This window comes from Corvus moneduloides, chromosome 2, assembly GCF_009650955.1.
Source record: "Corvus moneduloides isolate bCorMon1 chromosome 2, bCorMon1.pri, whole genome shotgun sequence".
Classification (NCBI taxonomy): domain Eukaryota; kingdom Metazoa; phylum Chordata; class Aves; order Passeriformes; family Corvidae; genus Corvus; species Corvus moneduloides.
In genome coordinates, this window is record NC_045477.1 from 6,420,805 (window position 1) to 6,436,374 (window position 15,570).

General features: G+C 37.7%; 1 protein-coding gene across 3 annotated transcripts in view; it reads right to left on the reverse strand.

Moving 5' to 3' along the window:
- CADM2 (cell adhesion molecule 2) overlaps positions 1–15,570 on the reverse strand; it is a 1,080,208-nt gene that overhangs the window by 159,211 nt on the left and 905,427 nt on the right. For all 3 annotated transcript variants that reach the window (XM_032096903.1, XM_032096885.1, XM_032096894.1), the window contains one exon: positions 14,110–14,259. In XM_032096903.1, coding sequence (XP_031952794.1) covers positions 14,110–14,259 — 150 coding nt within the window. The remainder of the gene's footprint in view (positions 1–14,109; positions 14,260–15,570) is intronic.

Consider the following 15,570-nt stretch of genomic DNA (forward strand, 5'->3'; position numbering starts at 1 on the left):
TGTGCTCTGTGGTGCCAAGGTTTATCCCTTACTCCTATTTCCCAAGAGACTGAAATTCAGTTTTAGGTCAACTCTTACACATGCAAACCTGACTCTTGAGGCGGACCTTTCCATGGCCCCAGTGTACCACACCTGTAATGAGCACGTAAGGCAATAAAACCAAACCCTACATTACATTTCGTTTTCAATCTGAAGCTCTCGAATAGAGCCAAAAAAAAGGAATGATGCTTTATCAGTCATCTATGCAGATAGGCCAATGTGTTTCACACAAAACTAGTAAAAACCCCACATTAAAAAAAAAAATCTTGAAACCATTGAAAAATTCACTAATTAATTTATGTAGTAATGCCTCATTTTCTACTTTCTATTTTGAAAATATTGTGATGATTGGATGGTGTGCTGGTCTTGCCTGGGGTGGAGCTAATTTTCTTCATAGTGGCTGGAACAGGGCTGTATTTTGTTTTTGTGCTGAACACAGGGTTGATAATAGAGAATAGATAGAGATTTTCATTTCAGAACAAGTTTTCATTCCATATATATAAAGCCAAACTGAAATAAACATTTTTAAATTATTTAAAAAAAAATCAGGCAATTTCTCTCCTCTCCACCAAATCAGGTTTGATACTTAATGCTGCATTTTGAAGAGAAGAATATTAAAATAGTGATATTTCCTGTAAAACAGGAAATCCAGATCTCCCTGCAGTTAGGTTCTAAAGGAGAATAGCTTTAAAAGAGAAATGAAGTTTCCCTTATTAATGTTCAACAGCTTCAGTAAAGAAGCTTGCTAAATCATGAACCCACAGCTATGCCTGAAAGAAGAACAAAGGTGTCTTGATGACTAAGGATGCCTGTTCCAGAAAGTGTGGGTACAGTGGTCTAGTGCTTTTTTCCAAATATTTTCTGTCCTTCACTGTCAAAGATGTTCTCTTTCCACAGCCTTTCACAGAAGCTAATTCAGGGTGAAAGATCAGGGCGATGTCATTCACATGAAGCCTTGATACTTCGTTTATAACATTTTCTTATTGTAACTGGTGAGCAAGCAATTTACCCCCAAAACACACAGGAAGGATCCTTGTCAGCCAGAAGGAACTGGCACCCATGAGGTTTCTCAAACACCTCACCAAGAACTAGTGAATAGAGGCTGGCACGGGCGTTTTGACAAGAACACCTCAGGTTGTGCTCAGCTTCCTGACTGAGAGGAACAGCATCTTGCATGATTTCAAGGCTCCCTTACTTGCCTTAGCTCTAAGGTGACCCTCCCAGCTGAGTGAAGGAATAATTCCAGTATGAAACTGTACACTGTAACAAACAAAGAAGGAAGAAGCCCTCCCCCTTCCATGCCCCACCACCCAGCCCACCCCGACAGATGCTCATGCACAGGAAAACAGCCATTTGAAATTCAAAACACTGACCAGGCAGCATCAAGGCACTGAGAAAGAAAATGACAAGAAAATGTTTTTATGCTAATGAGGGGAAACTGAAGCCTTCAACAGGTCAGAAAAAAATACCCATTCACAATCCTGGCTTATCTGCACAGAGAGAAAATTCTGCATGTGTGAGTCAGTTGCTAAGAAAGCTCTGACTAATGCAGATACAAGTCTGACTTTTTAAGTTGACATTTCTACTTTTCCAGTGGATCAGAACTGTCAGGAGAGTTCCCAGGCAGAGCAGAGGATTGCAGAGCAAAGTTATTCTGTAGCAGTCTGAGTTGTGGCATAAGTGCTTTGATGGAATTAGTAATGGTGGTTTAAGAAACAGCCTTGGATTCTATTCCCAGCACTAGCAATTACCACTCCCATAACAGAATCAGAACAAAGGAACAAAATCAGATAGAAGCGAGCTGGCAAAGAGCAAATTCCCTTCTGCTGCTGCTTTCACAATGCCATTAAATAACATCTGGCAGTGGGGCAGGACAGAAAACTGGAGACAGGAGCATTTTTAAGTGTTGCTACTAGACCTGCCAAGAGCTCAGCTGTACAGAGTCCTTCATTCCTTTTCTGCTTTTCTCACAAGATGTGACTATGATAAAAATTTATTCTTCAAAAATTAAAAATGATCAAAAATGTCTTTTATCAACTACATCAGCAGTACATATTGTGCATCTGTAGATGGATTAAATATAATTTTGCTAGGTAGTTGGAGAAAAAAGTCTATAAAGATAGCATTTGGCATGGGTTAATCACCTCTTTCATTAAAGAAAGGAATACATACTGAGAACATCTTTCTGCCATCCGATTAAGCAATGAGCCAATACAATTGTAAATCTTCCAGAAATTCCCCATGGTTCAACACAATAGAGGCAATTCTTTACTTCTCAGACCATATCTCTCATTTTCAGATAAGCATTGCATTAATTGTGTACAAAAACTTTCTATCATGCTGTTAAAAGAAATGGAATGTGACTGTTCTGATTCTCCTTAGCAACCTTTGACAATTAAGAGATTGAATTATTCATATGTATTTTTAACATAATAACAATTTTAAAGCTTGCTCGCCACTCAATTGCTCAAACAGTGTGCAAACCCAAAACTGTTTGATTCCAGTATAAACAGTGCCACTGCTCCTTTTCTGCTGCTGTAGTGGCTGACACAACTTACTGTCTCTGTAACTGAGGTAAAAAGGATTTCAGGGTACTCTTCCAAGAATCACATGCTATGAATTTGAATATGAATTGCTTTTCAAGTCATTGGAAGTTTTTCTTCCTTTGAATGAGGCAGATTTAAGTCTGCACGTACTCGTATTATTTACAATTAATATAAGTGCTAATTATCTGCACTACTTACCCATATCATGCAAGTCTGATCAAGTTTGGTGTATTCACTGAACATAGCTCAACGCAGACAGGTTTTCTCCTCCGTGCTAACAAGCACAGCCATGGTATTAAAATAGAAAGGATGACACTTCCACAGAGACTAATGATAATTTCATTCAGGGTGGGGAAGATACAAATGGCACCTGCTTTATTTTTAGGCTCAAAAACTGACTGAAAAATCTGAAGAGCATCAGAAGGGGAAACACATCCTGTATGAAGAAAAATAAATACAGGTGTGCTAAGGCTGTATATTGTGATGCACATTTTATAAACTCAACCATGACAAGATAACCCATACAGGGAGAATGATCTAGTAAGATGGCCTTGTGTTTTTTGCTTCTAAATGTTATTTTAGATAATGAGAAATTCTATTTAGGTTGCTTTGCTTTCATCTAACATACAGTTGAGCTATCAGTGTAATTGCATAGCATTATTATTATTCTCTTAGGCTGCTACTGGACAATAGAGCTACAGATAGAAATAAAATAGTAATAGCTTGTGACAGGTTACATTTAAAATGTTTGATCAGACTGATCAATGGGCCTTTGCTTCAGAAGCTAAGCTGAGGTTCAAGGAAGGAAAAGATAATGGCTAGTCCAGCACTTTGGATGTATCTCAGTGAATTAGAAGGTTGCTCCTGACTTAATACAGCTGTCACATACATGAAATGCTTTTTAGCATCTCAGACTCCATGACAGAAATTCACATCTGCATTTTTTCTTTCAGAAATACTTCTGTTACTGTATATACACTTACCTTGCATCTTGGTTTTATATTAGATTTCAGAAGCTTAATTTCGCTTCCCAGTTTTGCAATTATTTTATATTATCTAAATAGCATACTGAAAACTTACTGATATTTGACACTGAATATACAGATATAATAATTACCTGTTCGTTACTGCAGATTAACTGTTACAGAGGTTTTAATTCTTTTTTTTTTTACATCTGTTAATATGAGATTGAACTCTGTGTGCTATTGGTTTGTTGGTTTGTTTTTTCCTCTTCTCCATTTACACAATTGCCTTTTGGTTTTTGTGTTTCCTCAAGCCTCCTTTACTCAGAGAACATGCCTCTGAAAATAATCTCATTCAGGTTGATTCAGTTCTCGTTTCAGTTAAATTTAAAGTTATTTTCTTTGGCTCACAGCAGAACATCACAGAGTCTCTCACTGAGTTATTGAGGATTTTCACCCCGTATCAGCAATTACTTTTCTGCACACAGATCCTTAAAGATCCTCCAGTACACAATGATTTGTTACAATTTCTGTGCTGAAACAATCATGTTCCTTAAATAAGTTTCTACCAGAAAAGGGAGAGGAAAGATGAGCACTTCTGATAATGGTATATCCCATGCTTCCACCTCAGAAATTGAAAACAGTATTATTTTCAGGCACATCCAGGCACTATGAAAGCATACATCTACTTCCTTTATTTAAATCTTTGGCCATATTAAAATCCTCAGCTTGCCTGACCTCAATACTGTGATCCTCCTGTAAGCTACTCATCTGGATTTTGGTTTGGCTTCATAACATCAGATGTTAGATTTGGTAAAATTTGCCTTTAATTTGTTTCCACTACCGATGGAAATTTAAATAGGGTATTCTATTTTTTGTAATATAGCAGGATTTGTATTCACATGATAAGGTGTGAATCTAATACACAGGAGGAATTGAAAAATTTCACTTAGATCTAGTACACACCTTTTACAAATTTGTTTCAGTGGGTACATTATGCATATTTTTAACATACCAGTGAAAAAAGACCCAAGCTGTCTTCACCTTTGGTAAGTGTGCAGAGGCAAGCCTGCTACAGAGATGTTCATACTCACAGCCAGCTCTAACTTGGAGAGGATTTATGTCCCTGAGCCAAGAGACTCTTAAACCTGGCTAATACAACATTGCGGGGACAGAACATCTCTGGGACATCTCTACCCTATTTGCCTGAGCAATATGGAAATGAATCCACAACCTGGCAAGCCTCCACCTCCTCAGAGCAGCTGTAATTTCAGAGGGCACAGGGCTGGAGTCCACAGGTACAACTCTGTTATCAAACCGGCTTCTGGGGAGGGTTTGGAATCAATCCAGTTGTCTCAGGCCTAGGTAATGCAGAGTGGGAATTCTGAATCATGCTGATAGAAGAGGCTTTTCCTGTTCCATTACTATTTTCCTACCTGGCAGTCACTGTCCTTCAGTCATATCCTTTGGAGTTCTTTTCCATCCACTTGGGTAATTCCCTAAACTTATGCTGTTGAATCACTCATCTGAACTACATTTCTCCTTGACCTGCTGTGTTTTTATTCCTCCAGCATTTACTGACTGATAGTTAATCTCCACGTTAACCCTTCTAAAAGCAGCTGGAATGGCAGTGACTGTACCACCTGCTGTTAGTGCAGGGCTGCTGAGATTATATTGCATTTCATTCCAGTTCCTGTTTCAAAGTCAGCTTTTGATTGACTGCTTGCAGTACCACAACCTTAAATTTTAAATGTGTTAAGTTACATCCATCTATATAAGCCATCCCAAAAACATTCTTTTCAGCTGATCTAATTTGCTTGGAGAAACCCTGTGGAATCTGGACAGACCTGTCTGCAATATCTTAGCTAGCTCAGATGTCTCTTCATCGCAATGTGCCACGCAGATATTGTCATGTTTTCAGAGGTTTCTGCCTTGCCCTTGGAAGAGTTTTATCCTCCAGATGCAAAGTCATGACTGTACTTGTGGTGTGGATTTTTTCTTCTTTCTATATCCAACATCACAAATTTCTGTCTGGGGAATATCAGAATGTTCCATGATTGTCTTTCCCTTTTAATCATAAATATTTTTATGCTTTTATCCTATTCATTTAAGCTATTCATTTATACACTGATATGCCATTTCTAAATATTTGCACTTCAATATTTTCCACTGTTGCTGTCTTCCTCTGAGACGCATAATTTTCACCAGAGCTGCAAATATCAGTTATCCCTTACAAAGTCAGTTCTTTCTATTCTCCACAGCTGAGTTTTCTTGGATTTAACAATCACTTATATGACAAAACATTCAGGTTCTGGCCTGTCTGGTGACTCTCTTATTCCTATGACTCTGCTATACTGAATACACTGTGATATAACAATCAGCACTCTTGCCTGTCACCTAGTTCCTCAAAAAAATAACCTTCACCTTCCCTAAGGAACACTGTTCACTGTGCTCCTGATTAAAAACAAAATGTCTTTTTCTGCCTACCTTCACGTTTCTTATGATGTACAATGCTGAGCTCTACTGCTCCGGGATCTACCACTTATCATCGTGAGCGCATTGTCCCACTTGCCCTTCTCTGCACTCAAACTGTTCCTCACTATCATTTGCTCTAAGAGTTGTCTGAAAAAACCCCAATGGGTCCAGAATTTAATGTAGCAGGCTTGTTTTCTTCAGAAATCCCAGGAAGTTTAGCTTATCCACGTAAACACCTAGTGCAGAGAGGGCAGATAAAAGAAATCTCTCTTTGTGCCTCTTTTGAACTTCACCCCCCCCACCACCCCCAAAAAATAGGAATTTTCACTAGTAAAAGATTCTTTGCCATTTAAAACAAAAATAGCCAGCAGCCTGAGTATCATGAAACTTCATTACAGAGTAATCTTAGCAGTGTCATCACAACTACTACTTCAATTCATCATATTCCAATATATCAGCTTCATTCTCCATTTAGCTTGAGTGCTGGTAAACCTAATTTCTGCACATACCCACACTTCAGCACAATATAATGCAAGCTCCTACACTTTCTAACCATCTCTACAATACGGCCATTTACTCCCTTGATTCTGCTAAGAAATGGAAAAATAAATGCTGTAAGTGGGAGTAGTTCTACTAATTTATTGCAATGAAATAATATTCTAATGCATTGTAATACATTTTTTAAATGCAATTTTCATATTCATGCAGAAAATAACTGTCAAGATATTTTAACAGACTCCTGGTCCCTTTGATCACGTTATCTTTTTTAAGATGCGTGAACACAAGCATTCCAGGTTTCAAAAGTGCCAACCTGTTTTGAAACCTGTGGGGTTTAAGGATAAAGTGAGACACTTCTTGATCTCAAAAGCTCTAAGACAGTGTCTTTCTTTCCCCGGAGCACTAATGAACTACCATCCAAAATCATTTAAGCTTATTTCCTATCCATGACCCAGAGGGAAGCTGTACTGGGTTTGGTAGAGATGGAATTTTCTTCATAGCAGCCCACATGGTGCTGTGTTTTAGGTCCATGATCGAAACAGTGTGGAAAACACATCAGCGCACCGGTTATCACTGAGCAGTGCTTGCACAGTGTCAAGGCCTTCTCTGTTTCTCACTCTGCACCCACAGTGAGAAGGTTGGGGGTGACCAAGGGGTCGGGAGGTTACACAGCCAGGACTGCTGACCCAATCTGACCAAGGAATATTCCATAAAATACAGCAATAACAAAACTTGGGAGTTGTTTTCCCCAAGTAGGGATTGCTTGGAGACGGGCTGGTGCATCACACTGCTGGTGGGACGGAGTGAGTGACTGCCTTTCCACTACTTGGAATTTTTTATTCCCATTGCCTTCACTTATTAAACTCTCTTAACATTGATCTGTAAGCTTTTCTTGGTTTTGCCTCTCTGATTCTCTCCCCTACCCCTTGCAGGGGAGTGAGTGAGAGCAAGAACCCATAAGTAAGAAATAAAATTGCAGCTGAAAGACTTAACCCAGGTTATCTGTCCCTATATGTCATACAGTGGGTCTCAAGGAAAGATAAGAGCTGGCCACACAGCTACTGATATTTGTCTGGCATAGTTGTGGAATCAACAGATATGACCAACAGAAAAAAAAATGATCTCAACTACATACCTTGGAATGACTGTTCTAAAAGATCTTTATGGAAAGCTCTGTGTAAAAATAGGATTTCTATCTCATACAATTCTTTTCTTTAAGTGCTAGAAGCCTCCCAAATATTATAAACATTTACAAAGTATTGCTCTTCAGCTCAGGGAGAAAAAAATGAGATAAAATCCCATCCCTCTGTATAACTTCCCCCAAACTTATCTAGCTGTAATATAATACTTCAGAAATTATCTGTATAGTTTTCTTGCATTTTTCCCCATTGTTTTTCATGCTACTTCATAGTTTGATTACAAGGTATTCTCTCCGTGAAAGGGTCTATTAAACTCTAAGTAACAGTGAATCTCTAATTTATATGTGTACCCTAGGATGGGGTTAAGCTTGGCCATCATCTCCTGTCTGATACCATCTCCACTCAATTATGTAACAGGAGGCAGAGCATGTGAAGGTGGAGATGTAAGTCCATTCATCATTGCTACTCGATTTCACATTACCTAAATGCTAAGGCTCTCCATACTCCCAGCAATACAGCTTGTCTGCTTCCCTGTCCTGCATAACTAATTTAAACCCTGTATGTTCTACTTTCTACCGCAAAAAGAAACGTTATTTTCTTTGCTTCTCTGACTCATGTTTTGTACAAGCCAATTCCTTCTGTCTACTTGCATACCTACATCTTAAATTCAACTGCTTACCAGAATCATTAAATGTCTACAAGAGGTAAGTTCAGCATTTCCCTCCAGTCAGAAATGTCCTCAATTATTTTTGTAACTCACAAGTACCTCTGCTTGTTTATGCAGATTAGAATCTGAGGCTGGATCACCAGAGAAAGCTGTAGATGTGGTTTATACTTAAATTCAATATCCAGAGCCTGGCTGCCACAAAACAAGTCAAAGGATAAATACAGCTAACTAGAATGGAGTTTTGTATCTATAACATCAGAGAGACAGGATTTTCATACCTGAAAGGACCAGCCTTTTGGATGGCAATTCAATCACCACTTTAGTGTCAGAGTCAGAAAAAATTCTCTGCACTAATGAATCCTTCTAAACTGACATACGTGACACTGTAATTAAAATCCCATGCCTTGTACACTGCGAATTTCAGTCTCCCTCTAAATATCTTTCTGTTGAGAAAGCAAAAGGTCAGGAGTTGCTTTCATGGAGCTGATAGCACAGCTGACCATCCCAACAGTCATGATGGTTTGAGTAGAGACACAGCCTCTCTCTAAACTCACATAAGTTCCAACATAATAGTGCCACCCCAGAGAGGGAGCAAATGCTGAACCTCATGGGCAGCTGCTGTACCCAAACGTGTTCCCACCAGATCACTGTGCCTATCAGGGAAGCTCTCGAGAGCTCTGCAAGAACAGTGCCCTCTCACAACCCTTGCCTAGTGCACCACTATCTTTGAAAGCTTTCAAGATGATAGGGAGCTACATAAATGCCAAGTACTCTTACATGTAAAAAATCAAAGGTCATCTAAAGAAATATATTCTGCTGCTGAGGGATGAATAATCCTGAGACTGGAATATCCTTTCTAATTTTTCAGTAAGACATGAAAGTGCTACTACTTGATGAAAGCACAGGGGCCATGTACCCACCTATGATTAGCATCAGGCACACGTCTCATCAAAATCTGTGTCAGTTTGTGGCAAACTTATCGTGGTCAATGTCAACGCACCCTTGTTTTACTATCAACAGACCTGCAAACTTCCCTGTTAAGGTGGAGAGCAGGTATTTTACACTTGCACTTGCCTGACTGAGCAAAACTGTTAGGTATGTATACACGAGGTACAGATTCTCTTCCTTTTTATAGTCCAATTACACATTTTAATATTGAGGAGATTAAACACCTTTGATATCAACAGCCATTGTTCAGTTGTACACGCCTCCTTTATAACTCAATATCCTGCTCTGTATTTATCTGTATTCCCCCTACTGAATGGGAATATGAGAAGATGGCTGCTATAACAAGTTGCATAAAGGTTCTTTTCAGTCTTCTCTTTATCAATTATCTCTCTGCCTCCATGCTGTGGCCTTTTCCTTATAGCTCTGCATTCATATTTATGTCTCTCAGCGTTTATTGCCCTCTCAAAATCCTTAAGAAGTGACACCAGTGAAGATAAACTAAAATAACCTACATTAATTTAAAATAATATCTGCCAGTTCTACACTGTTGCACATTGTGCTTCTTCCAAAGGCAGCTATGCAATTATAGGTACTTGGGTGCATAAAGTGATACAGAGGTTTCTATGGCAATTATTCATTTTAATTGAAAACTGTGTAGGGAAAGACTCATTTCAAGTGCAGCATGCAATTTGCATTTGTTTCCAGAGAATCTGAACTTGCTTAGGGTGAGTTGTGAATTCCTATTTTTAAGGAAGACACAATCTTTAAAATTCTCTTGGTGGAGCACAGGGGGCTGGAGACCAAGGTAAGGTTGTTAAGCTTATTAACATTTAAGAACATGTATCCACTTATTCAATACAGTATTTTTTACTTTCAGGTAAAAGCTTGATGTTTCAAATGAAAGAGAAAGAATTAAAAATCAAATTGATACAAAGTGCCCTTGAATTTCTGAGGTAGAGGAACCAGAAAAAGATAGAAGTACCAAAAAGGACAGCAAGGAGATAGGTCATCAATGAGACCAAGTTCACCACATCGAACATTTCTTTTTCATATATTTTAGCTACTCTGCATTAGAATAATAAAAAAGACAAAGTTATTTCAAATCTTAATATATTTTAGAGTATCAAAGAAAGAGTAGGAGGGAAGCAACAGTTTCACCTTGGTTAGATACTAAAATAAAGCTATAACTTAATTTCCTGTAAGAAAATAGGATTTATTTCCTCTCCCTATTCCCATCACCTCAACGAGTCAAACACATTTTAGGCCTAAATTTACAACAAAACCAAACCACCTACTGCAAGTGATGAAGACCTGGAAACAACCTCTGAACTGTGATTTCACATTCACTAAATCCACAGCGTTGTCTTTTCTGAAACAAGGCACTCCTAATTTTCTGTCTATATCACTTTAAGGCTGTAAAGGCCAAGTGCCAGAAATGTCCCAAGTTAAAAATAGTCCTTGTCTCCTTTATTAATATTAAATAAATATTAAATTGGTGTGAAGGTTGGGATGAAAGTGTTCTTTACTAGCCACAAAATCCTCTTAACTGAGAAAAAAATCTGTACTTAGAAAGAGGTGGCCACGACAGTATGTGAGGGGAAGAGAAGAGTAATTTTAATAATGTGGTTTTGGTATTAGTGTGTTTGGCTCATTGCATTTCTGTACGTTAAAATACCTAAAACAGAAAAAGGAAGGATGACTCCTAACTTCAATGTCAATGACTGCACCACAGCTCAGAAGAGTGCAAAATTACATGAATGTGCTCTTCATAATACATACCTCATCCATTTTTAATAAACTGGAGACTAATAATTAACCCCTCGAGGAAAGGCACAGAAATATGAAAGGCACAGGTGACTGAGTCTTTCTCCCTTTTTTGCAAGAAGTTCTATTTTGGTCAAAAAATGGCTTTGCAAGACAGAGGAACCAACTTGTTTAAGAAAGAAGCGTGAACACAGAATGGGTCTTGCCAAGGACAATCCAGCGGGGAGGGCTTTTCACTGCATGGACAATTTGCTCTATTTTTGGCACCTCTTGCACCATATGGTGGTGGTCCTAAGGTCAATGGCTGGGCTTTATGACCTTAAAGGTCTTTTCTAACCTTAATTATTATATACAATGACAACTCTCATCTCCCTCATATTCTGCTGCACTCTCAACCCTCTTTTGATACTTACACACGTTCCTTCACTTTACTATTTGACTCTCTCATAATTATTAAAATATACAGCTATCAACAAAAAGATTTCTTGAATTTGTGTTATGCTTCCAGACATGAAAGAAATATGCTCCCATTCCTACATGTGTCCTTCATATAAGTAGAAAATAACCTATTGAAGGGAAGTAAAGTTCAAAGTAAGCAAATGTGACTTATTTCCTAACATGGCAACACCCAGAGTTACTCAGCTCTGACGGATATAAAGGCTGCTGGTGACGCACCTTGTCTGAGCTTCTGTTTTTTACACAGAACATAACTCTATGGCTGTTCAAGTTTCCATTAATTTTCAGAGTTTGCAAAGCACAGCTATTAAAAAGCAATGCTCATGGTGTTGAAAGGATAAATAAGACCTGGAGGTTGGTTTTGGCTAACAATAAGAGACAGGTTTGAATAGACTCTGGCAGAGGCACTGCTCTCAATAAATTAAATGCAATGACTGGTTCTAGTAGAAAGCTGCTTTTTTTATAGCCAAATTGTATGCCTAGCTGGGAGAAGTGGGAAACAAGGAGAGAAAAAAAGGGGAAGCCTTCACAGTTTCACTTGCCATCATTTCCTGACAAAACCACTAATAAATACCTCTCTCCAGTTTGGCTCAATAATGCAAGCATCAAAGGCATGTGAAAGGAATGTCTTTCTTACTTACATGAACCCATACACATACAAACAGGAAAAATTGCCAGTGAAAGCTGTAACTTCACTTTCAGAAGTGGCAGAATGTTTTCCATGCAGGAATTGGATGTACTGCTCACTCCTCTCAGTATACTTGAGACTGGAAATATCACACAGAGTGCAAACCACTGCCAACATAAGACTTAATATCTCCAGCTAAAGGACCTGAAGACGTTTTCATGTGCAATAGATGCAGAGTAATTTCTCCATAAAATTAATCATCAAATATTCCTCCAAGTCTTGGGACAAGCTAAAAGTTCAATAAAGACTGTGGTCCCTTAAATTTACACACTTCAGCTCTGCACATTTCCTGTGGGGAATATAAATTGCTTCTAGTACTTACTACTCTGTATGCCATTCAAATTCTGTTGCTTTAATTCATTATATTAAAAAGTAATACAGACTTCAATTATTTATTGTAAAAGTAAAGATTTAGCTAAACCACACAGAAAATTCAATTCACACCAAAATGGCTGCAATGCTCAAATTAATGTATTTTCAGTCCTCACACGTTCTTCTCAGCATCCTTTAAAATGTCACTTATTTTATAAAAGATATAGATTTTCTGAGTATTGATGTGCTCTATCAGTAGACAACATCTCTCTGCTTTTAGTTTTGCAGGCATTACTTACCCACCCCAGATCACCAATGACTACAGCTAAAATAAAGGGGTGCATGTGGACAAAGGTTACAGCACAGGACTTAACAGCTGCAAAGTTTGCACCTTATAAACCTCTCATCTTCAATCCTACATTCAAAAGGTACTTATGATTTCAAAGAAATTGCAAATCAAATGATTACACGCTACAGGAAATTAGATAAAAGAGAAAGGAACCACTTCAACACCATCAAGAGAATCTATTCAACTATTATATTAATAGTAAAAAAACATATTTTGATTGCAGCTTCTGCAGGTATAAAATGACAGGTTTTAGATTCTCCTCTATTGAAGTGCACGGATCCACAAAGCGCTTTCAGTCCTACAAGGTGTTTTAAAGTCTTGTAATCATTCAGCAGAGCATTTGGACATCAGTTCTTTTATTTTAAGCGGAGTAATGACTGCACTTGTTGAAATATGTTCTAGAGCATGGAGCACCTTTCAAAATAAATTCAAGCACCAGAATTAAGTATAACTGTTGAACTTTTGTAGCACTGAAATCAACACCGAAGCTTTCACATTTTTTAAAGGCAAGTGATGAATTTATTACTCCTAACTTAAATTTCTTTACAGAATCTAGTGTAATCTTTACATTAGCATTCTATTATGTAAAACTCAATGATTTTTCAGTTCAAATCAATGTCTAGAAATATATACCACTGCAAAATAATGTCCTTCTTTTTGTAAGGAATGGATGTTTTCCTGTCTTTTTCTCTTCCCCCATTTAAGTAAAATTTTTAAAAATCTGTGCATGGAAACATTGGAAACATCAGGACACAAAATACAAGTATTTCTATTAGTTGTTAAGAACACCTACCACAGCAAATGTGCATTTCACTAACAACCAGACTGCTGTACACCAGAAACAAACTATGAGATTATATACGCAAATGTAAAAATATATAGAATACATATTTATGCATAACACCAATAAAAACAAGTCACAAGTTTTATGGGATACTACTTCTCTTGCCACCTCTTGCCACCCATAAATTCTCTACCAAGATATTTTGCAGCATTTTCCAAATTATCTTACAATAAGAATTTCTAATCCTATTATTTTCCTTTTAATAATTTAAATATACTGTAATGTGCAAGATAGTATTTCAGTGAACCCCAGTCAAAAAAAAACCCCCAACAAACAATCATATAATAATTGTAACAGAAAACATCTAGTCCTAGGATATATAGGAAATACATTCACATTAGAGTAGCAAAGAGAAATGGTTTTAAACATTTCTTTCTTATTAAAAAAACGGTGCAGAAGCATGAGTTCAGGAAATAATTTACCTTTCTTGTCATCGAAGTACAGAGTCTGTTGAGCTGGATTTGACCACTGGAGGGAGGTGTTATCATTTTGATCGACCCTGCAGGTCAAATTTGCTGTTCCCCCTTCAACAACTGTGACGTTCTGTGTGAGTGGGAACTGCCCTTGGCTGCCTAAGGAGGGAGGGATGGGATGCAGAAAGGAAGAGAATAAGAGAAAAAAAAGAAAATATTTAAGTTATAGGATTGAATTTATTGCAGCAGTTTCCCACAGATGACAGACCTGGAATTCAGTGTGATCTAGTCTGACCAAAGAAAGGTAGTATAATTTTTTTTTTTTTTTAAATTACATTTACAATATATTCTCTGTACCTGAGAAACAGAGAGATGAATTAAGAAAAAAGGATTCCCCCCCACCCCCCAAGTCGTAACTATTTAGTTCCAAAGAAATACTCTGCAATTTTATCTCCTCAGACATACCCAAAGATATCTCAGTGCAAGCAATATAGTTAAATCATTGTTGAAAACATCACTGAAAGCATAACATAAAAATCCACAGAGTTTTTAAAACAGAGGGACAGGGCAACCTTGACTCTCTGTTTCTTTTTATACATTTTAAAGGCCTCTCAGGATGATGTTTTCTGTGTCAGGTTTGGAAAGTTGTTGGAGAGCAAATGTAGTGTGAATCTAATACTTGATGCATATGCTGTTGGGGGAATATAACCTGATCTCATATGAAAACAGAAGAGATGATGTAGTAGGTCTCTTTCACATCTGTGATTCTATCCCAGAGCATTATGAATCACATTAAGTGCTTGCTGAAAAGTCACTGGGAAGATTTCCAAATGCCTCTACACAATGCAGGAGCAGTATCAGTCAGGTTCTTGAATCACAAGCATTTTCAATGGCACAGTTAGGCTAAAGTGTTTATGTAGTGTGAGAATAGCACACCTCTTGTCAAACAGCACAACACGTTCTGACAAACAGGACTGCAAGAAGGGAGCACAAAACCATGGAAGTGATTTTTAACATGGGTGGGGAAAGAAAAAACCTTCAATAATAAACAAGACACATCACTGAATATATGATTGTTATCTAGGAGATACATTATTTATTTAAGGGTACAATGCAAAAGAAAGGCAACCCAATACTCTAAATGAAACGTATGCTTCTTTCTTCTCCTTCTTTTACACAGGTTCTATTAAAAGAAGCACTGAAGAGTAGGTAGAGATGCTTGCATAAGAAGTATAATGCCAAGACTGACGCTCAAGTGGGATGTGTCAGGAATTAAAAATCTCTCTACAGTCCTACAGGAGAGAACAAGCTCATAGACATGTCATAAGTGCATCAAGGATATAATAAATACAATACCCATTAATGATACAATACAGAATCATAAATCCAGCATAAAACCCTCAGAGAAACATCCTATTTTAGTGCCTCTCATCAGAGTTATTCCCAAACAAGTTAAAGTGAGGCATGTCT